Source organism: Acanthochromis polyacanthus, chromosome 22 (assembly GCF_021347895.1).
Source record: "Acanthochromis polyacanthus isolate Apoly-LR-REF ecotype Palm Island chromosome 22, KAUST_Apoly_ChrSc, whole genome shotgun sequence".
In the NCBI taxonomy this organism is placed as follows: Eukaryota; Metazoa; Chordata; class Actinopteri; family Pomacentridae; genus Acanthochromis; species Acanthochromis polyacanthus.
In genome coordinates this window covers 14,288,031-14,311,636 of record NC_067134.1, presented here as the reverse complement: position 1 = coordinate 14,311,636, position 23,606 = coordinate 14,288,031, and the positions used below count along the sequence as shown (strand labels likewise).

Below are 23,606 nucleotides of genomic sequence, written 5' to 3'. Positions count from 1 at the left end.
CATAGCAAATGATGTTGCCTATGCCAGTTTACATAACCAACACTTGGGTAAACAGCGGATTAAGCGCAGCACGGGGCGAGAGAAAAACGAGAGCAAAATGTTATATCCACACATTAGCCTATTTGGGGTGAGCTGCAGGAGGAAGCTAGGAGAACACTGCGGACCTTTTGATGCAGCTGGTCTTCATCTGCAAGTCCTTTTGAGCATGAAAGTGTGGTGCAGTGCAGAATTCCATCTCCAGTGCAACTTCTGCAATGTTGATCTTCAGAAGCCAGGTCAAAATAAGCGCAGTGTAACTTGAGAGTTTTTCCTCGTCTTAATTAAAGACACCATCTGTTAAATTTTATTATTAAAGCTGTTAGCATGCGCGTTAAGGCATCCGAGTGGAGCGTTCATTTTCTGCTCTATTTACGGGCAGCGGGGTGGCGTGTTCAGCAAGGAAACCTGGGATCTGAGTCGAGGACTTGAGCACCCCTGCTGAGGTGTCTTTGAGAAAGATACAGAATTCCTAGCAAGGGAGAAGCAATGTAGAAGTCCCTGATGTGGCTGATACAAGATACACAACTTAGTACAGGATTTTTTCCACGTATATATCAGGTGTAATCCCCTGAAGCAGACCTGCCAGCTGGAGTGTTCAAAAACAGACAACTTTTCTTCTGAAATGTGCTCAACTTGAGCGTTGCAAAGATGCAGAACATGCGCAAAATCACACGGAAGCAACCACGATGTATACTGAATCAATCTTTATTTATATTAAATTAAAAATATACTTTTGACAGATTCATGTAACAAACATGAGGAACAGTATTTCTATGATATAAAGCTTTGGGTATGGTTTCAAAGTACTCAGTGAGATAGTCAACAATGACCGCATTGGATAAAACGACACGGGAAGCTAACATAGGTGGGGAGGAGTAACTGATGATGCCTTCTCTCCATGATATCTCCTCTAAAAGCATGCAAAACAGATTGTATGGTGAGGGCTGTGCTCTGCCTTTCAGGAAAGAAGTGGTTAGACTAGGCTCAGTAATATTTCCAGTAGAAAGTAAGTGAGAAGGTAACACTGACTCCCAAATATAATTTATCAAAGTTAGTTGGCAGAATAGTTTCAGTTTTTTGACAATTATAAAGAGGGACCAAAATGGAGGAAAAAATTGTATTGTTCACTTGTTTGGTTGTGTTCTTATTACTGAGAGAAATGAAATACAGCAAGCATGGGGAAAGTGAAACAGAGACCCCTTTGTCCCCACTCACCACCACTTCTATAGAGTTTTACAGTGTTCACTTTAACTGAAACGTTACATGAGGACAGCCACGAAGGTCTGGGGGGAAAAAAAAGCGGGGTCACTGAACAGAGTTTTCACATGAGAAAGGGTCAACAAGCACTTTTAAAATCAAATCCCCATTAGTCAAAAGGTACACTCACATAAAGCAAATATGTACGGCTCTTTTTGTACAAGTTGTTATAAGCAGGAGAAAAACAGCAGTAGGAGAGAAGACCAATATAAATTCAAAGCATTGCCTCCCTATTTACAGATTTCCCCACGTTCGCCATTTCAGTGCTTTATAAAAATACTATTCACATTTATTGTTTGAAGTGTGTTAGATAAATTTTGGAGGAAACCCCAAAGATTCTGTACAGTTATACTGATCTGATAACTTAAACGCAGAAAATGATGATTTGTGCAATTAAAAATTGTAGCTAGAATTACAAACATGTTAAATAATGTACAGTAGCCGACGCATAAGTGGAAAGAAGTACATCTTTGATAATATGGACCAAACTCAATATCAAAAAGACTATATAGGAGTACAACACACACATATACACGCAAAAAAAAAATCCCATGAAAGTTTTCAGAAATAAGGATTCCCAGGATTTTGTGCTACTAAACTTGGTAAAAAATATCCGGACAGAAATTTGAATATATCATAGAAGAGATACAAAGGTGGAGGGCAGTAAAACACTCACTTTGGGTACCATGCAATGTAATATTAACTATACAGTGGTTGGTGCTGCAGCCTGTATGATAGATAACTGCAGAGGATGACATTTTGAAGGATTTACTTCAGTACATGGCTACATGCCTTTGCACCTTGGCTTCGAGGAAACAGTAAAATGATCTGACGAGATCAGTCTTAAACACCAGTGTTGCTGTGACGTGGTTTGAACAGCCACGAATCACAAGGGCGTTTATGGCTGAGACAAATAGCAGCAGGTAACACAGCCCCCAAACCAAGGCAAAAATATGTTTGAAACAAGAAATGAGATGTTATTCAGCGGACAGGAGAAATAAGTGTGTCTACAAAAGCACATTTTGGTAAAAAGGAAACCAAGGACTATGGATGACAGGATCTGAAAAATGTGGATCTTAAGGTATAGGAGTGTTTTTCTTCCTTTCTGTTGGTGAACTCTGTAGACAAAAAGTGGGTAGAAGGTGAGACTGAGAGTTCCTTCAGCACCCTGAAGTGCTCTTAAAAACATCTGAGGTCATTCGTCTCATCAGTGTTTCAGTTTAATCTATTCTTGATTCAAACACATATTTTGCCTCGGTCTGCAGTATAATTTAGGGCGAATGAGACAGAAACCAAGGCATGTGTTTTGCTTTTTCCCCACCATCGTCCTTTTCTCTTTTTTTTTCTTGAAACCCAGATTTGGCAGTCGCTTCCATCGCTCAGTATAAACAAGCTCAAACACGTTATAAATATTTCACATTGATATTAAATGCTGTCTCCATTTCATTGAATTAGAGGTCTAAAAGGGACTACAAAATACTCCTTAATCAATTAATCATGATATCATCAAAGCAGCAGTATAAATACTGTTCGAAACAAACAAAAAACATGGAAACAAGGACATTCTTGAAGCTGATCTGTACCACCTAAAACGTGTTTTTGCCGTGAACTCTTGGCTGCAGCACCTTTGTCGGTCTTTTGCTCGAGCTTTTGCTCTCTGAAGTGATACACAACCAGATAAACAAGTTGAGTTTTTCAGTAATGAAGGATGGAAATCCTTTCTCTCTACCCGCGACTTTGATCAAAGTGCTCCATGGGGAGGACAAACATATACAGCTTTACATGTGCATAGACTCAGACGAACACTTTCACACACATTTAAATACACAAAATAAATAACCTACACAAGAAAACCGCTCACACAGCGCTCTGCTGCAGCATAATGACGAAAAGTTGTTGAAATAGTGACAAAGCAATATGCATCCTTCACAAATAAAGACTGGCAAAAATGTCACTCTTGACATCTGAGGCTTTCAGATTCATCGAAGATGTGAAATATTGCAAGAGGAGCTCTGAAACAAGCCAACATTACACAAATTTTGCCTTTGAGGAGTTTTCCCAACCAGAAGTGTTCTGTATGGCTTGGTGGAAGAAATAACGACTAACACCAGTGCTTCTAGCAGCACTGACTGGCAGTAGGCCTGCAGAAGCATCAGTAGTGAGTGCTATGACTATTGTATTGAGACTAAAGGGGCATTCAATGTTCTACTGGTGAGTAGTTTTGCTTGAAAATGCATCAACAGCATCACAACTCACTTAAACTTCACTATCTGATAAAGTTCAGATACTACATGATTTCACTGCAAGCAGGAACAATATATGCTGTTTATTTTGCAGCTACTGTTGGTAGTTTTTATGATGGTATTTCAAAAAAGGATGCATTTTATTAAGGGTTGAAAATGGCTCAACATGCCATGAACTGTTGTAAATTGTCTGGAAATGTGCAAAGCCATTGATGCTACAGGGTCAAGTGTTTAGGACTTGTCTACATCATTAAGTGTGTAAAAGAATGTAAAAAGAACATTAACCGCATCCGATTAAAAGTGAATGGTCTACCTTCCCTAGCCCCTGTGCTTGAGTGGAAATCTGTGAAACATATACTCATTCAGACTCATCGTTAAGAAGAATTTACACTATTTCTTGCAAACCCTGTTCTCAGCTTTGGCGCAGTGGTTTGAACTTGTGCTTTTGACCGCTGTAGAAAAACCATACAACTACATTGCTTCAAACTTTCAAAGATGTATATGGGTATGATAGTAACACCACTGCGATGTAAGAGCGTTCTGGCATCTGGCACCAGCATGGTCTTCCACCGTACTAATGTTTGTGTCAAATAAATCAAAATAATGATAATAAAAAAAGCAACGGCTGGATGTCAAAATAATTTCAAGTTCCAGTTTTCCACTTACAGAAAATATCGAATGCAGCAATAGTCGAACAGTGGCTAGACTCTACATGAGCTCATTATAATTCCACATTGATGAAAATGCAAACGAACAAGTTACAGTTGCATTTAAAAAACAATATCACAACTTTAGAATTTACTTTATGCTGTATATTGGCATGCTGGCCGATATTAGAAGTTGGGCTTTAGGTAACTCAACAACAAACTATTGCAAAAGCAAATTGGTAACTGTGAAAAGACAACAACTAGGACAACATTTACTGAATGTGGAGGCTCAACACTGTCCTAAAAAATAGCAAGCAACGCATTATTTCCAAAAGTGCAACTGTTGTCTGAATCTTTTTCAGAGTTTGTGCATTCGAAAGGCCTGCAAGCTTTGCCAATCTCCTTTTTGTATTAAGCCACGATCCTTTCCTATCCTTAACCGCATTCTGCCAATGCCTACAAATAACCTTAATGCTGTAATGTCAGGTATATGACAGGATATTCTGGTATTAATTCAATTCAATTCAATTTTATTTATATAGCGTCAATTACAGTCAAATTGTCTCAAGACGCTTTACAGAACCCATATGCCTGACCCCCAGAGCAAGCCCAAAGGCGACAGTCGCAAGGAAAACACCCTTTTAACAGGGAAAAAAATTATTAGATGCCATCAGGTTTACTGATAGGTTATTAAGTATCTACATGTTACTCTAAGTTAATTAACATATTCTCATTCTGTTGATGAAAAATATATATTTCAGGAGACAAGGATGTTGCGTTAGTAGTATGTGAAAATGCAACTTGTAGACAAGAAAATCCTTAAAATTTGAAACAATTAAAAACTGGCATCACTATTGCTGCTAACTATAGCCAGACAAAGTAAGTCTAAAGAGAGAAAACTGATGCAGTGTTGATCTGACTTGGTAATTAGTTGTCTAGTGGTAGTTATTTGTCAAATAAATCATCACTGTTGGGTTGTCAAACTAGCAACTGGCGAATGATTTAGAAACTGCCACTGATGAATTGAGAACAAATTGCATTGGAATGGCTGCAAGAACATGATGAGGCGGAAAAACAAAAATGTTTGGGAGCACAGTTCAGGAGGAAACAACTACCTCAATCCCCTATAAATATGACTATCAGTGTTAATGAGGTACAAGCTATCAAAACGGTCATGGCAAGTATAAACTAACAAGGTGACAGAGAAAAATTCTGTTTTTCTAAATGTATTAATTTGTCCAAACCATAATTTTGTGTGCATCAACAGATTCTATAGAAAACTTTGAGTTTCCGACTTTATCAACCCATTTGGAGAATGGCAACAAAGCTGCGAACCCTCGAAAATAAAGAAACAATTGGTGCCATTTGCTACCGTTGGGCAACTCATACCCCTTTTCCACCATAATCAAGCAGGTGCTACTTCTGAGCTAGTTTAACTTTCAATCCTTTGATGAAAATCAATTTTTTTAATCAAAACTCCCTCAGTTGATTCTGGACATCTGTTGAGGTCCAGAGTGACACAGCAGACAGTTTCTCACTCCTATGGATAGAGCTGCAAAGATTAATCGATTAGTTGTCAATTAAATTAGTCAATTATTTGGTCTGTGTATTTTTTTGATATGAAAAGTTAAAATTTTAGGACTGCAGTTTAAGCAGATTTTTCAGGACAACATCTTTGGCTCTAAGAAAGACTGGGACATATTACCCAATATTTTTCATATTTTATAGTGCAAACAACTAATCGATCAATCAACAGATTAATATGTTGATTGTAGCCCTACTCACAGAAAGCTCCTGGATTATGCAGACTAGGACATATTTTTCAAATCTGGAAGTTGCAAAGTTTTAGTTGGACTTGTTGGTACGATAATCTCAGCCCCTAAGGTTAGTGGTTGGTGGTTTTAGATCGGCAAAGTATTCGTGCCGCACCGATGCCAGCTCCAAACCAGCCCTAAAACTGCTTGGGTAGAGAAGGGGTGTCAGTGCAGTCATGTGGTAAAAACCTCATTTAAGCGTATGGTTGGTTAGCGGTGGTACTGAAGGGTCGATTCCATCAACATCCCTATGGGGTCAAGTTGGCGGCTTAAAATCTGAACACATGCACACCCACTGATCCCAATCACACGGACATAAACACAGACACACATAAAAAGTAGTCTGTTCACTGTGCTCTGCTGGTGCTGTCTTGTTCATTCCTTGAGGTCTTCATTAGCCGGCTTGTATGAACTTCTGCTCCCCTCGTTCTCGATTTTCTTTCCTCTCTTTAGCCCACTCCATCTCTGTGATCACCATTTTGAGTTGAGCCGTTTTATGGCTGATCTTATCGGGGTTTTTTTTCAGTATACAGCAATTTCCATAACTACATTCTCACTCTCATAGCAAGTCATTCTTTACCCATTTAAGTTAGCTTCATGATGTGAATGGGAAAACCAGTGTACAAAAATCTAACTTTGTCAACACTGCAACCAGTGCTCATAAAACGTTTACAGTGTGTTTTTCCCTATACCCTTTGTTTTGGACAGGCTGCTTCTGATCAGCCTCTCCAAGTAGACAGCAGATGAGCAAAAACAATAAAACAGCATTTGCCCTACATATTTGCAGGCAAGTTAAAAAGTCCATGGTTGAACTACAAACGTGAAACAAGAGATCACCGTAGTTTTGGCCATCACAGTATCACAGTTACAGTATAAGGATGAGATGCGTTTTACATATTCAATGGAAAAGTCGAGAACACACGGTATAATCCTATAGGCAAAAACACTGAATATGATTGATAGGTGCTCCGTCTTGCTTACTCTACTGACTGAACTAAACTCAGTCTTTTTCCTCCATATTTTGCCTTTTCACTTCACTCACTCTCAGGTCATTCACAACACCAGACATCTTGACATCTAACAGACCGTATTTGTTCAGTCTATTTGCTTATTCCCAAAACCCTTAGCAGAATATTGTTCAGACCTCTGTCCTGGAAAACAAAAAATAATTAAAAGATCTTGTTCCTCTCACAAATCTGACACGGAAGTGGCTGGCAGTGAATTCAGGTCCCCTAAATTGAATCCATTGTGTTTAAGAGTTGTCTGTGTTCCTTGGGTAACATAGTACACTGCTATGTGACAGTCACTTCTCCGTTATTTGCCCAAATCTGCCATTACCTCCACATTATCAATGACTTGGAGCACAGTCTCTATCTACAGAACAGAAATGGACTGGACTGGATATAGCGAAGGTGTGAGAGTCTGAGTAGGTTTTGCTTGGTTGGACCACCTCCACTGGGTTTTGCTACAGTCTACAACAGATGGCACGTTATTTGAAAAGAGCTGGAGGTGGCTTTGGTTGTGGCCGCTTTCTTCAGTGTGGGACAGTGGAACCAGAGAGGATGTGGGGCTGGTTGGAGGATTGGGAAACATTTCTCAAGTGGAAAGTTCTAGACCACAGTGTTTCGCTGCCTGTAAGGTGGAGGTGGCAAGACGGTGCCAGATTTCAGGGAAAATTCAGACATGTATTCAGGGTTTTCAGCTACTGCCGGCCGTATGTGTCCATTTTGCTTATAGAAGAGCTTGGGGTTGGTGGACGAACCTTGGGCGCCATCAGGGGCCCCCTGATTAGATGATTTGGGAGGCAAGCTGTGCTGCCAGTATTCTGGATTGTCAAAGGTCACCTTCAGCTTCTTCCCACTGGCTTTACCTGACATCTGCCCTCCATGTTTCAGCATACTGGCGGGATGTGTGGTGGCATGGCTCTGGTAGGCTGGCAGGCTGCCGTGCCCGATGGCAGCCAAAGTAGACAGGGCACCTGACTGGCTCACCTGGACTTGAGCAGTAGTTCCTGTTTGGATCTGAGAGAGAGAGACGCCACCTGGATTGCCAGGTTGTCCTGCAGGTTTGATGGTGTGGTGGGCGTGGAGGATGTGAGTCGGTGGTCCATGGTGGCAGGGCATGCCAGATGGAGATGGTTGGGCTGTGGGGAGGGAGTAGTGGGGCAGGCTGGTCTGGATAGTAAGTGGGAGGTGGGAGCCTGAGGTTGTGCTGGAGATGGAAGAAGGAACCTGGGTGGGCAAGGGCAGACCATTTCTCCTCAGGGCTTCCAGGCCCAGCTCAGCAGGGCTGTGGAAGGTGTTGAGGTAGAGGGGTTCATTGATATACTCATCCTCTCCTTTGGGTTGACTGTTGGGTGTGCTGTGGTAGCCTGGGTTGTCCAAGGCGTGGATCTCACCGTTTTTGCGTCGGGAGACAAACGGGTTCTCCTCAATGGGATTCAGATATTCTGTAGCACAGATGGGAAAAGGGACAGGAGGGTAGGAAGGTGAAGAAAAAGAGAACAAAGCAGTTTATGAGAGAATAAGACAGAAAAACCAAAAAATCCACAGATATTAAGTCAAGAGAAGAGAAAACAAAGGAAATGGAAAATGAGTCAGAGAAAGAGATCACTCTCTAATGAGGAGAGAAGATGGAGATGGAAATGATAATGGCAATAATGGCAGCCACTCAGGACCAGATTGGCAACTTGCCAACAGTTCGTTGGCACTGGAAATTCCATCTGTCGGGGGTGAAAATGCCAACAAATGACCCCTCTTCTCTGCTTCCAAGCGCTATAATAGTGGGGTGCGAAACCTATTGATTTTGCCCACTCTTCCACTCCTTGAGATTGCATCAGATGCATTTTGCTGCAGGCTTTGTTATATTTTGAGCTGCTCAAAAATCAAAGATGGTAGTGTAAGAGCAGAGCTGATGGACTGAATTATGATCAAAGGCAAAACATGACTCTGTAGTAGTAGCTGACATACACTGCAGTTGATGGCAACTCAGTAGGAATTTCAATCAATAGAACGAAATGAAATGAACAGGCAAAATGACAGGCAGAGTATACTACAAACGATCGCATTTATCCGTGAATGAGCAAAGAGATGACAGAGCAGAGAAAAGGTGTGCAAGGCCAGAATTCAGAACATATACAGGATGCACTTTTCTGTCTGTAAAACTACACAGATGATTGTGCGTAGTGGATGTATGACTTTCGTTTCCATGGCACTATGCTACTTGTGTTTTGAAGATTAGTGAGAAATTAATATGATGAGGTATTGTTGTTTTAGGGTTGCACAGTGACTAGGTGGTTAGAACTGTCGCTTTGAAGCTAGAAGATCCCCAGTTCGCGTCCCGGCTTGGAATCTTTCTGCATGGAGTTCACATGTTCTCCGCTTGCATATGTGGGTTTTCACCAGGTTCTCCAGCTTCCTTGCACAGTCCACAAACATGCTGTGGCTAATTGCTGATTCTAAATTGTCTGTAGGTGTGAATGTGAGTGGGTTTCTTTGTCTCTATGTGTAGCCCTGCGATAGACTGTTGACTTGTCCAGGTGAACCCTGCCTTCACCCTAAATCAGCTCGGCTCCAGCCCCCTAGCAACGCTAATGAGGATTAAGCGGTGTATAGATAATGGATGGATAGATGGTTATTTTAAAAATTAGTATTATCTACACCATGCTGTGGAATAAATACAGCTTTTAAAATTCGTTTATGCGTTGCCACGACAAAATGCCCTGCAGGGCTGCAGAATTTCAACCTGGACTTATTTTTAGCTTCTGTAAAGCAATTCTGCATGTTACATGTGCCCAACAAAATGAAACTGACTCAACTCGACTGTTAGTGATTCCAGGGACCGCAACACTTCTACAATGCTGTACTTTTGTGCTTTACTTAAGAGTACCTGAGGAGCTCTTGTCCTTCATGGGTGTCATGTATCCGTCTTCGTCAGTGTCCCCTCTGGGTGCTCTCTCCCCAAGGAAGATGGTAGGGTCAGCGCTGTACCTCTGCCCTCCACTGTCTTCCCCTCCAGCTTGACTCAGGCTCTTCTTATGCAGGCTTCCATTACAGCGCTGGTCCTCCAGAGTCGGACCTGGGCCACCTGTGACTTCCTGGTTCAGGCAGGCTTGGGCACTCGCCAGGGGTCCTTCTGCAAGGTTTGGACCACCATCTCGATAGCCAAATTGATTCTGTGGTAAAGGGTGGGTTGTAAATAGATGAGAAAATGCAGTCTGATCTTAATGGAATAATAGCTGGCATGGCTGTCTTTGGTCTGAATCACTCCCGAAACTTTGATACATGTTGTCTAAGACACTGTCTTGCTATTAAATAAATAAATTCACAACAAACAGAATAGCATAAAAAATAAAGTTTTAGTCAGTTTATGCCAGTTATATACCACCTGCGGCAAAGGAAGTAAGACTTTTAACCCATGCTGTGGCCTGTTGAAGTAAAATTCTCAGACAAAGTTCTGTTAGAGTAGTCATCAGCCTTAAGGGACTGTAAGGGGCAGCCAGGCAAAGCTGCAATTCATACACCTGAACCTCAAAAAAGAACAAAACACCCCACAAGAAAATACAAAACATGACATGTGAAGCAAAGGGCTTCCTGTGGTGCTGTGTTGGCTTGCCGTGGGCTATTTAATCCAGGCCAACTCCTCTGCACTCTTGCCAGCTGCTAGCGCTACAGCAGCAATTAAAGGAAGCAGAGCTACAAAACACAACAGAAAGAAAAAAAAAGGAAATGTCCCGGGGTTATATCTGTCCACCTACTCCCACAGTCTTCCCTCCGTTGCAATCAACTTCCCCCTCCTTCAAACTTCTCTCTTCATCCTTTCTTCAAAGCAAGTCATTATCTGCTCCTCTTTTCAAGTGTAAGCGTGAGAGCAATTCAGCACAGATAAGATAACCATCTGTATCGGACAATGTTTGCGGCGGTGCAACCGAATAACTAACTTCCTCTGGCAAAGTCAGCCAGCCGAAGGATTTTTTTCAATGAATTCCTTCCTCTCTCTGGGCATGCAGTGGCTTTGACAGCATAATCAAAAGAATTTCAATTGGTGATAGGGTGGTTGACCTTAAACATTCACAAACCTTGCTAGATGATGCTGTGTGTTTTTCAGGGTATGTGTGTGGTCGTCAGGGAAAAAGAGCCACTGGCAAATTGATAGGTCAAGGGGGTAAAGGTGCATGAGATGCAGAGCAGTGAGCCAGCACCACGTGCTGAATGCTGCAGAGCAAACAGCCGAGCCTGAACTCATTGTCTATTAGTAAACGGCTCCGGCATTTTAAGGGAGCGCCAGTTATTTGCTTTTGGAGCTCTGAGTAATGAAACCTGGGGCCTGGGGAGCTAGCGCATAAAGAGCGCAGGTTTAAGCTACACATGCTGGGATGGAAATGATGGAGGTGGGCCATTAGCAGAGGAAAATCATCAGTGTATTGAAAGTTCTTAAGCACCTTGAGCACTTATAGAGGACAGTGAGTTGGGCAGTTTATGACTAGAAAGGAGAGATTTTTCAATTCAGTAGAGCTCTAGAGGAGATCTGAGGTGTAGTTTTATTAAAATACCTGAATACATTAACGTCACACATTTTGATTATGTTGCCAGTATGTCAACTTCATTCTTACTCGGTTGGAGTCAACTCGAGGCCTGGCTGTGCATGACTGAGAAGCCATGTTGAAACCTCGAGGGACCAGATACTCCTCAGCATCCATCAAGTCATCAAGGTCCTCTTCATCCAGCAGGCTCTGGAAGAACTTGCTGTCATTGGGGCTGGGCAGCTTCATACGGTCATCTCCCTGAATCAGAAAAATAACTTCTTTAAAGGTGCAACACGCAAGATTTTCAACGTAAATACAGCATCGACATAGCAGCAAACAGTTGTTGCAAGCTGCTATGTAAAGATATAGTGGAGTAATGGAGACTTAAAGCTGCTGTCCGGAGTTTCCGTTTGTTTTCAATTTATGTATCATTTTTTAACAAAGCTTAAATGTGTTAGTCTAGTTCGATACTATAATATAAAGTTAGAATAACGCGATATGAAAATTTATTCCTGAGCTCCGCCTTCCTCTCATAGACCCCCATGTTATTCCAAAAAGTGCCGGTTGCTGCCGACCAATCAAGTTCGAGCTTCAGCTTTGTCATGCTGTCAATCAACGGTTACGCGCACAGCAAGCAAGCCCATGCAGAGGTGGGCGAGCTACGCACAACGCAACCGCGCGCACATTTGTTTTGCTTGTGGAGGAGAGAGCATCAGGGCTCAGCAACTTCCAGAAAAGTTACCAATCCCACAGCTTGTCAGGCCAAGAGACTGCAGGACGTTTTTTGGCTCGGGGTGCTCGCCTCGCTCCCCGACCACGGCATCTAAACGAAGCCGTCAGCCGGGCCCTCCATAGCCCGCCTGACGGCTTCGTTTAGATGCCCGACCTCTGGAGGAAGATGTTGGGGCGTCTGGGACATACTCTTCGTCAGAGGAGTCATGCAATTCTGAACTCTAGATAGAAATAAATAAACAATGTAACACATATACACGCGTAAATGCACTAAGTTTGATAAACAACGTCATCGAGAGGGATACACGAGTGTCATCATATTGAAACTTTACTAGTTCGTCCTAGCAGATTCATGTTATTTTGGTATTAGGACAAGTTAGACTCAATACAGCATTCTAACGTAATTCCTTTATTATTTACTAAATGTACTAAATGTAGAAGAGGGGAAAACAGCAAAACAGGCAAGATGCTGCAGCACTCCGGGCACTTCTCTCATGTACTGCGCGCGTGCACAAATAAAGGGGCGAAATCAGAGGGTGGGACCAACAGTGTTCTGGGAGACGCTGCGATTCAAACTCCGGACAGCAGCTTTAACACTCATTTAATTTAATCTAAGTCTGAGTGTATTTATTGCCGTTTTGAGGCTGTCCTCCACTAGCCTTCCTCTACTTGCGTCTGTGCTGCTTTGTGTGTCCATCTGTGGACCTGGTCTGTCCACAGATATGCTCCAGTGCAAAAAACAAAAATGGAAACAGACACACACAGAGCAGAACAGACAAAAGCGTAATGAAGGAGAGACAGGAAAAGTGAAGATAATATTTCTGTTACCAAAAACTCACTGCAGTGATTTAGTGCATTTTACAATGTCACTGTAAGCCAATAGTTGTGGCATGATTATTTTTGTTGGCTCTTGTGTATGGAGGGAGGGGGGAGGCATGGCCAACATGCCTGGAAGTTTCTTGAAGATTTAGAAAGGTTGCGCACAGAACCTTTAACTTACGTCTACTAACTTAACTGGCACTACAGACGCTTAATGTGTCTGAGCAGCCCGGTCTCACGGGGATTCGTGAAACTGTCACGTCAGTTTTTGTTTCGGTTTCGTGCGCACCAACACGATGTCGTCATGTTTTCGTGCCGCTCACCACGAGCGAAACCCGCTGTGGTAATCACATCTGAAAGTGGTTTATACCGGCGGATTCATGACGATCTAAGCTGTCCATCGGCGTTTGCGGCCCCCGCTGCGGCCGCCGCTGCCGCCGCCGGACATTCTTTAAATTCCTATGCAAATTAGGCGGATTCATGACGATCTAAGCTGTCCATCGGCTTTTGCGGCGGCCGCCAGACATCTGGCCGCAGCAGCGGCCGCAGCAGCGGCCGCAAACGCCAATGGACAGCTTAAATCGTCATGAATCCGCCGGTATAAACCACTTTCAGATGTGATGTCCGGCGGCCGCAAACGCCGATGGACAGCTTAGATCGTCATGAATCCGCCTAATTTGCATAGGAATTTAAAGAATGTCCGGCGGCCGCAGCGGCGGCCGCAAACGCCAATGGACAGCTTAGATCGTCATGAATCCGCCGGTATAAACCACTTTCAGATATGATTACCACAGCGGGTTTCGCTCGTGGTGAGCGGCACGAAAAACATGACGACATCGTGTTGGTGCGCACGAAACCGAAACAAAAACTGACGTGACAGTTTCACGAATCCCCGTGAGACCATCATACTATGCATATCAGAAAATCACATCAGATACATTTTATTGCCCAGCATGCACACAGTTGCACAGAAAAGCCTTATTATCAAGCGCTCTGACTGTGAGCCTGCTGTGGAAAACACACCTGAATAACCAGGTATCGTTGGGGGTCACGGGCCATTCTGCAGAACTCAGCAGCCAGCTCCTTGAACTTTGGCCTGCTGTCTGCATCAATCATCCAGCCTGGGGAAGACAAAGAGAAAGACAAAACAGGAGAGGGATATAGGGGAATTGGAAAAAGATAAAGAGATCAGAGAGATAAGCAAGGCCCAAGAAAACACATTTCTTAATTGTCTGTTTAGCCTTCACTTGTTGTTTTTAGTTATTTCTCAGAAAGATCAATCTTGACATCCAATGACTTGCTGTCATTTGGTTTTATTCAGCCACTTGTCTGTGGCTGGATGTATGAATACTACAAGGAACCCATTTTAGAAACTTAATTTCAAATCAAAATCATATTTGGCAAACATATAATAAAATACACACTAAACAAATGGTTAAGACACAGTCAAAACACTTGCAAATTCTTCAGACTGTACCGATAGTTTCTCAAATAAGTGTACCATACAGTAGTTGTCTTTATAAGATGTAAAAAAAAAAAAAAAGTTGAGACTTGCTAAAGTATTATCCTTCTTTATTTCTGTAGAAATTCCACTAAAGTAATATACTCAATACAATTGTATTAATTTGATCCTTTAACCTCCTCAGAATGCTGAAAGAGCAGCACCAGTGTTCACTTTAATTAAGTTCTATACATTTTGAGAGCTAAGGGCTTTGCTCAAGGGTAACTCAGGGGTAGTTATAAATGAAGAGGAAAGTGTTTTTCATTTCTGTCTCAAGCCAACGTTTCTCTCCCTGAGGCTACAGTAAACACAACAAAAACCCTGAAGGTGAAGAGAAACGGCAGGTGGTGTCTCGCCGTAGATTAGACAGTAAGAAAGCTGAGCTGTTTATTTCAGTGTGTGAATCTCCAGAACATATTGTACAACACTGATGACCAAAGTGCAGCCGAGGTGAATCTCAGAGGGTTCTAAGAATGCAGCTTTTTCATTTAAAGCTGCTGTCCGGAGTTTCCGTTTGTTGTTTTGTTATGTATCATTTTTTAACAAAGCTTAAATGCGTTAGTCTAGTTCGATACTATAATATAAAGTTAGTATAACGCGATATGAAAATTTATCCCTGAGCTCCGCCTTCCTCTCATAGACCCCCATGTTATTCCAAAAAGCGCCGGTTGCTGCCGACCAATCAAGTTCGAGCTTCAGCTTTGTCATGCTGTCAATCAACGGTTACGCGCACAGCAAGCAAGCCCATGCAGAGGTGGGCGAGCTACGAACTACGCAACCGCACGCACATTTGTTTTGCTTGTGGAGGAGAGAGCATCAGGGATCAGCAACTTCCAGAAAAGTTACCAATCCCACGGCTTGTCAGGCCAAGAGACTGCAGGACGTTTTTTGGCTCGAGGTGCTCGCGTCGCTCCCCGACCACGGCCTCCATAGCCCGCCTGACGGCTTCGTTTAGATGCCCGACCTCTGGAGGAAGATGTTGGGGCGTCTGGGACATACTCTTCGTCAGAGGAGTCATGCAATTCTGAACTCTAGATAGAAATAAATAAACAATGTAACACATATACACGCGTAAATACACGAAGTTTGATAAACAACGCCATCGAGAGGGATACACGAGTGTAATCACATTTTGAAACTTTACTCGTTCGTCCTAGCAGATTCATGTTATTTTGGTATTAGGACAAGTTAGACTCAATACAGCATTCTAACGTAATTCCTTTATTATTTACTAAATGTACTAAATGTAGAAGAGGGGAAAACAGCAAAACAGGCAAGATGCTGCAGCACTCCGGGCACTCCTCTCATGTACTGCGCGCGTGCACAAATAAAGGGGCGAAATCAGAGGGACGGAGGGTGGGACCAACAGTGTTTTGGGAGACGCTGCTATTCAAACTCCAGACAGCAGCTTTAACTTTATTTCAAAGACAAAAACTTGCGTACAACATTGAAAACTCATTACCAAATCAGAATCTGTTGTCAAATGTATGTTTCTGTTCCGAGGCTCCTAATTTGAGCTGTGTCAAGACCATTTTCCATCCAAAACCCATCTCCCCTAGAACAAACCTCTTAAACTTTCTGCTGTCATTTTGCTTGTCTAACTTTGTTCAGCTCATATTATTTCCACTTGTAGCACCCCACGCAGGCACATTACCTAAATTAGATGCAATTAGTCCAGCAATCAGACTCTACTTTATTTTTATTGGGGTGGCACTGAGGCGCAGAGGCACGCAGTGTGACGGCACACTAGATCACAAACAATGGTTTTGAGTCAACATGTAATTAGAATTAATGCCGCCGATTGCTGAGCTTCCATCTGGCTTCTGACCGGTCTGGATGACCCTGCCGCTAGCTTGACGAGCCCGGATCTTTGCAGTGATGCCACTCAGCTCTGTAGTGCTTGTGGGGTGTTTGTAAATATGATTTTGAGAGGAGATTTTAGGCCGGCAGGAAGGATACGCTAAGATTGGAGCTTAAATATGAAGACTTGCATAGGACTATCTTCAGCAACAAGAACAACAAATCAGTCTGGGATTAAATGAAGACACAGAGGCGACTGAGACAGCCAAAATGAATGAAGAAATTAATTAAGAATGAATGAATGAAGTTAATTGTTCAATTAATAATATTCATGCCATTATTTTTAAAGCTCTCTTTACGTTTAGGGCTCTAAATCTGTAATAAATCTGGAGAACAGAAGCATTTTTGCTGCTTGTTCAGTTAAAGGGAATCCTTTTGACCACAGCAATTTCAACATTATTGTCCAGACAGATTTAAACAGCACATAAGGTTTATTTCACTCCTTCCAGGGGGAAAGAAGGAGCAAATTGGCACCGTTATTAGGCTAGATGGCTGCAGGGCTTTCATGGTTTGCTTCTGTACTGTCAAAAGCCATTGGCAACTATCAGATATTATGACATTTGAGTTGGATTAACAGTTTTGTCAAGGGAATATGTTTTGATATCAAGCTCTAAGCGGGATTGCATTATTCTCTTTCAACACATTTTGGCATTTTAGGCTAACTGCAGGGTGAATCACAATGAGAACAACAGTGGAATAAGTTTAAATTCACTTGGCTACAGGGAGCCAGGAAACATAACTGTATTCATAATGCAGATGCAATATTTGTGCAATTCAGACTAAATAATAATACAAAAAAGTAAGAACTGCAATCAAAGAGAAAAGTAAGGAAGTCAGTGGAGAGATATGGCTGTGCAGCCATTTTTATGAGACTTTTAGCCAAGAGAAGACCAAGTGAGTGACAAAACAGTGACTCCGCCATGGTTCAGACAGGGTGGAGTGATGACCAGCCGGGTGCAAGGAAAGATAGCCAAGCAGTCAATAGCTGGCAGGGCTGAGAGCACGGTTTGGCATAAATGCCTGGACTGTTTCCTGGAAATATGGGAGGGTGGATCCCTCTGTAGCACCAGGAGTCTGTGTTCAGCCAGGAGGAATGCAAGATGGGCGAGACATGGGAAAATTTGGGGAGGATAAAGAGAAGGCCGGTTTTTGGATGAGTTGTACGGGCTGGAGGGAGAGTTGGGAGTAAGTTCGGCCCAGGAACGAGGTGTGGTTGTCCAGATGGAAGATGACACCAGCAAGGGATGTGGGCAGAATCCCTGGTGAAGACCAGACTGCATGTTGTAGACCATGAACAAGCTTCTGATCACAGTTTTCCGACAACATAGTTCGACTCATTCACTTCACTTTATATAACAACTTGTCTTCTGGCCTTGAAACGAAGCCCCACAGCTCAAATAACTTCTCACCAGTTGAATATTAAAAGCGTGAAGCCTTTTATTAAACTACAACTCATCTGTGACACCTCAGTTGCACCAGTGTATAAACATGATTTAAAAATAAAAAACAAGATTATGTCTCAGTGCTTTGGACTGCTGCTCTGTAACACTCTGCTTAATGTTGCTACCTGTGGCAATTGAATTTTTAGATCGCAATTCTTTTATAGTGAATTGTATGGAGGCACAGTTTGGCGACACATACAATGAGAAGATCGGACAAAGCTATATATAATTAGCTAACTCTCCTTTTAAAATCTCTTGAATCATGCGGCCATTGCACAACTATTACAATTTGAGACATTGCTATTTAAATGAAAGGATTTTGTCATAATTTCATGAATGTATTTTGACATTTTTGTAGATATTGAAAGAACTAGCCAAAAGTGAACAGAGAACGACTTGAGTTTGGCTTTTTGTAACCTATGCTAGTTTTATTTTTGTTATTGACATTGAAACCAGTCTGATTTTTGAAGCTGTAGGCTGAGTAAATTTAGAATAAATGTCCAAGAGCCTGAATAACAGTTGGACTATTTCTTGGTTGGAAGCATAAACTTTGTAGTTACCTGGCGATTCAATTCACCGTGTGAACTCACAGCCTATTGCTTTTGGACTTCAGCGGGGATATCGTGAGAAATAATGTGTGTACCCTCTGAATCCAAAACATACAGTTGGTTATGAAAGATATGTGCAAAATTTAACCATTGATCAGAGTCAGAAAGAGGAAGAGCGAGACAGAATAGTTTTCAACTTTCTGAAGGTTTGTGAACGACTCAAATGTGACATAATGTTGCATCAAATAAAGAAACCAAATCTACGCTTAACATGATGTCATTCATTCACAATCACTTGATTCTGCATGTGTCATTTAAAAATTCACTAAAAATAAACTATGCGTATCAGATTACATCAAAAACTAAAAATGTTGCACTTCTTGGTGCAACCGGGAAGCCATTAGTGACACAGTTTCTAATTTTTACCCACTGACAGCTCATTTTTCACTGTAATATAAATCCTGCACGTGCTTGGAAACAGCCCAGCCATTGCTAGAAACAGAGCTTGTAAGTGTCTTCTGTGCAGCATGACAGTAATAATGCAATAAATCGTAAAAAAAAAAAAAATTAGATTTTTCTTTTAACAAATTTAGACAAACCTATAATCGACATGTCCAATAGTCTTCCAAGTGCCCACAGGTGTTACCAATTTACTGAAAAAAAATAGTGACAATATACTACAGACATTTCTACAATTACTTGTCTCCTATCTGCTCTGTCTATACAGCCTGCAGTTCAGCTGGAAACTAAAATTTCTGTGACTTTTGCACCAAGGACTGCAGAATGTTTTGTTTTTTTACAGAATAGGTTTAATGCAAATTGTTTTATGGGCAATTTTTTTAAATTATACATGTTGATCAATGTGATTTTGATTCAAAATCCCGATTTTTAATCTCTACCTGGTCATGTTTTGAAATCAGCACATCACAGATGAGTAGATAAATTGAAAATCCAATGATTCTTACAGTTGTTACAGTTTACAGTGCTGATAAATGGTAAAATTATCATCATCTTTCAAACACAAAATCATGCTTTTGAAATAGGTTGTTGGTTTTGGGGTTAAGAAGGCTATTTTTCTTGTGAAAATTAAAGAGACAACATGACACTCTATTAACGCAATTCAGTGCTTTCCACCTCATATGAACCATATATTGCACAAATGTGATTTTTTTTATTTTATTTTGTGTTTTGTATGTTTTGTGTTTGTCTCTGTTACTCACATTTGACCATGACCATGTAGACATCGATGGTGCAAATGGGCGGCTGGGGCAGGCGCTCCCCTTTCTCCAGGATGTCTGGTATCTCTCGTGTGGGGATGCCGTCATAGGGTTTGCCTCCGAATGTCATCAGCTCCCAGATGGTCACTCCTGGAGTGTGTCGTAGGGGGGAAAAAACAAGACAAGACCGGAAGAGACATGACAGAGAACAAGGTAAGCACGCAGATAAAGGGGGACGAAAATGCAAATATGGGAAACAGGCTTTCAGGTCATTGACGTCTTTCCTCCCACACAAAGCACCCACCATAGCTCCACACGTCACTCTGATGGGTGAACTTCCTGTAGTGGATGCACTCCAGGGCCATCCATTTAATGGGCATCTGAGGGGAGACAGATAGGCACATAAAGAAAAAAATCCACAGCTTCTTATTAATCTCATTCATTTACACAGGAATTACAGACAATTTTCCATTTGACTGTTTTGCTCAACAGCAGCTCTCTCTTTTACTCCAGCATTTGTGCGATATTGGGAAATCGACAAAGCCTTCAACCACGGTTTTGCTTTGCTCAATATTACTCAAGTATTGTGATTGATTGGATTCTCTCCAACTCAGGGATCATCAATAGTAAGTGAGCTAAGATACTAAATGAGATTGTATCGGCCATTTGTCTCACATTATCTCAATAGCCCTTTAGCTTCAGCGCAGGCAGGGTGTGAAATGGTAATAGCAACAGGTCTCTTGACAAGGACAATGGCACATGTTGCTGTATCCTAACTGCCATCTGATTTCCATACTGACAGTACAGGGGGATTTTCAGCTATCCACCGAACAAGGCAATTATCTGGCCGTTTTGCATGTGACATGTGCATGGTCATTCAATAAAAAAAAAACAGCTCCACCCTTTATATGTGTGCCAGACACACACACACACACACTTGCTCTTCAGGGAAATGAACGGCAAGCACGGAAATGAAATGCGTCGGGTTGGAAATATGGTATGGCACCTCCACATTCATCTGCGTTGATTTATCTCTCACATTTTTACGGCATGCATGTAGATGTACTGACAACAGCTCTCATTTATCAAGGCATCAGTGAATACCGTCATGAAGGCAATCACTCAGCTGGTTGCAGCAAACTCGCCTGGTAAAAAACAGAATTTTTTATTTTTTTTCTTACCCTTCCTTGTGTCTAGCTCCAGCTCAGGATGCAGTGGCTACCTTGAGGCCTCCAGCTGAATACATGTAGCAATGAACAAGCCAATTTAATAAAGGGAGTTGATCAGCATGATTTGCATAGGAAATCTCGAGCGAGGGAAATAGAAGGGGCTTCTGATTAATGTAGTCTGGGTCCCCAAACAAAACAAACTGATTGGAACTCTGGCGGCATTATTTGTTCAGATGAAGCGCCTCTAAATTGTGTTGTACTAAGACAAGAGTTCACCAGAGTTTGTCTGACCAAAATTGTTGCTCTGCGATACACAAAATACACTTCTTTGTGTTTTTTTCCTGTCAGCATCTTCTATCACGACCAGAGTTTTGCATGCATAAGGATATTCCATCTTTTGTGTTGCATGCTTGAGGCTTTCAGGACACGCGTTAGTATTTCGGGTCTAGCAACCTTTTCAAAATGGTGTGCCTGCTCTTACAAAAGTAGCTGCCAGCAGAAGCAGTCGCACCCAAAGCATTCGCTTTTATCAAAATGGGAAAGTCAAACATTCTCAGGGTGTCACCAAATCAAGTGTGAAGAAATTGATATGCATATACGGTATCACTATTATATACAAACATTTGGACATCCTTCACAACTACTGAGGACTCCAAACTGCACAATATATCTGCTATAGGAATGTCTCAGCTTCCTCTTCTGTTCTTGTGGCGGAATGCAGCCAGAAAAGTGTTTTTACAAAGCATTATTATGACACAGTGAAGTTGACCTTTGACCTTCACAATATAAATTATCATCACATCATGATTTTATCCTATTGATACGTATGTAATGTTTAATCATAATTAATGTGTGATGTCTTAAGTTATGGCCAGAGATGTGTCTTATAAGGTCAAGATGACCTTTGGCTTCGACAATCTACTTAGTTAATTCTTCAGTCCACATAAATGCTTGGGTCAAATTTTTAAAAATAAATATTCTTGAAATAATGCCCTGACAACTCAATAACATTCTGGCTCAGACTGCAGCTGTCACTGACAAGTGTATGTAAACAATAATTATATGTTATGACAGTAGTAAAATATATTTATAAGTGAGTGAAAGTAGTGTGAAAGACCCGCTGTGTAGATGACCTAAATTATATATTCATATTTATAGCTTTGAAAACACAAGTGTTGCTTGTATTTTTTTTCTTTTCATATCACCATAAATGTGACACTTTGGATTCTTTTATCTGTTTGTCACACAAAGTTTGCTTTTTTTTCTTTTTAGCAAATTACCTTTGTGATTAGGGAGAGAAATATTTTGGCATTTCATATACTTAACACAGGGAATTCTGAATACAATCCTTGAGGGAATGGAGCCCAACAAGGTTTCTCAAGTCTTGCTTTCCGGGTCACCAGCCATGACCTTGTCTTTTATTACTTTTGGTTTCAGTGTTTACGTCCGATGGGAAGCATTTTCATGTGAAATGTTCTGCATGTCTTAGCCAGACCTGCCTTCACAGCCCAGTGTCAGTGCTGGAGGCTTGAGCAAGAGGCCTTGGAGCTGTAGTCTGCCCGTGCTTGTGCTCTGGAGGAGCTCACTGAATTCATCAAAACCACAGCAAGCTGTATGTGGCTCTTGCAGAAAAATATTACACTGAAGTTCACAGAAGTTGTGTGAAGTGGAACAGATCGGCACATTAGTCATGTCAATGTCAATGGAGCAGAGTGAGAAGATGTGGCAAAACAACTTTGGCTCATGATGACTGTGTCTGAAAATGGATCAACATTGGCACATCACGGCCCTGTGAGACTAAGTCTGGTGTTTTGGTCCGGCAACTGTAGTAAAATCAGATTAGATACACAGATAAGCCACTTTAAGGGTGTAGGTTGCAAGCTCAGAGGTTGTTGTTGGTGCTTCAAAGAATGAAGGGATTTTGAAGACGCTGATAGCTGAAGGGGAAAATAATGTCACATGAAATCTAAAGTCATGCTTATACCTGCATTCCTAAGAATTAGCTAATCACGCAAAGATAACTCCACTCCACTTACACCAACCTTGCCCCCGTCTGCGTTGTATTCCTTCTCATCAGCGTCTAGCAGCCGTGCCAGGCCGAAGTCGGTGATCTTGATGTGATTAGGAGACTTTACCAGGACGTTCCGAGCCGCCAGATCCCTGTGGACCAGCCTCCTCTCCTCCAAGTACATCATCCCCTGAAGGAGCGAGAGAGAAGGAGATGACTATGGATCCTCTCACGGAGCCATTCATCATTTTATATCTCATGATTGAAGCAGTCTGAGATCTGCGATGCGTTAAATGTCAGCACTAACATAAAATTATTGTCATAACTGTCATCATCATTAACCATACACCCACACAGACATTTAGTTTCAATCTTTCATTGTTATCATATCTCATGCATGTCTTTGAGAGACAGAGTCCTAGGCAGCTTTTGTAGCATTTCAAATGTGTCGTGAAGTCAGAAACTTTTTTTTGACAAGCAGGAAATCCATCAGACCTGCTTTTCAAATCAGAATTCCAAAAACACAACGTTTTCCTCTAAGATGTGAGTGATGTGATATTTCTTATTAGAAATCCTCTTTTTTGTTGTCATGCATGACCTTTCAATCACTTTGGTCTCTGAATGGTAAACGATAAAACATACATTTAAAATGCAGCAGCTGCTAACTAAATCTTTGCAGGGTAGAGGACATTTTTCAAGTCTGTATCTCTCACCACTGCTCTGAGCAAAGCAGCTGGTACAACTTCAAGATAAAGCAGGTACTGGCCGTGTTGTGTGTCGCATGAA

The 23,606-nt window shown here is 41.7% G+C and overlaps 1 protein-coding gene across 1 annotated transcript in view; it reads right to left on the bottom strand.

The window, feature by feature from the left end:
• Positions 1–728: 728 nt before the first annotated feature.
• The window catches only part of LOC110952854 (receptor tyrosine-protein kinase erbB-4-like), a 338,821-nt gene continuing 315,943 nt past the window's right edge, over positions 729–23,606 (bottom strand). The window contains 7 exon segments of the mRNA XM_051941926.1: positions 729–8,449; positions 9,889–10,174; positions 11,612–11,782; positions 14,099–14,196; positions 19,647–19,793; positions 19,948–20,023; positions 22,855–23,010. Of these exon segments, the coding sequence (XP_051797886.1) occupies positions 7,611–8,449; positions 9,889–10,174; positions 11,612–11,782; positions 14,099–14,196; positions 19,647–19,793; positions 19,948–20,023; positions 22,855–23,010 (1,773 nt within the window). The 3' untranslated portion in view covers positions 729–7,610.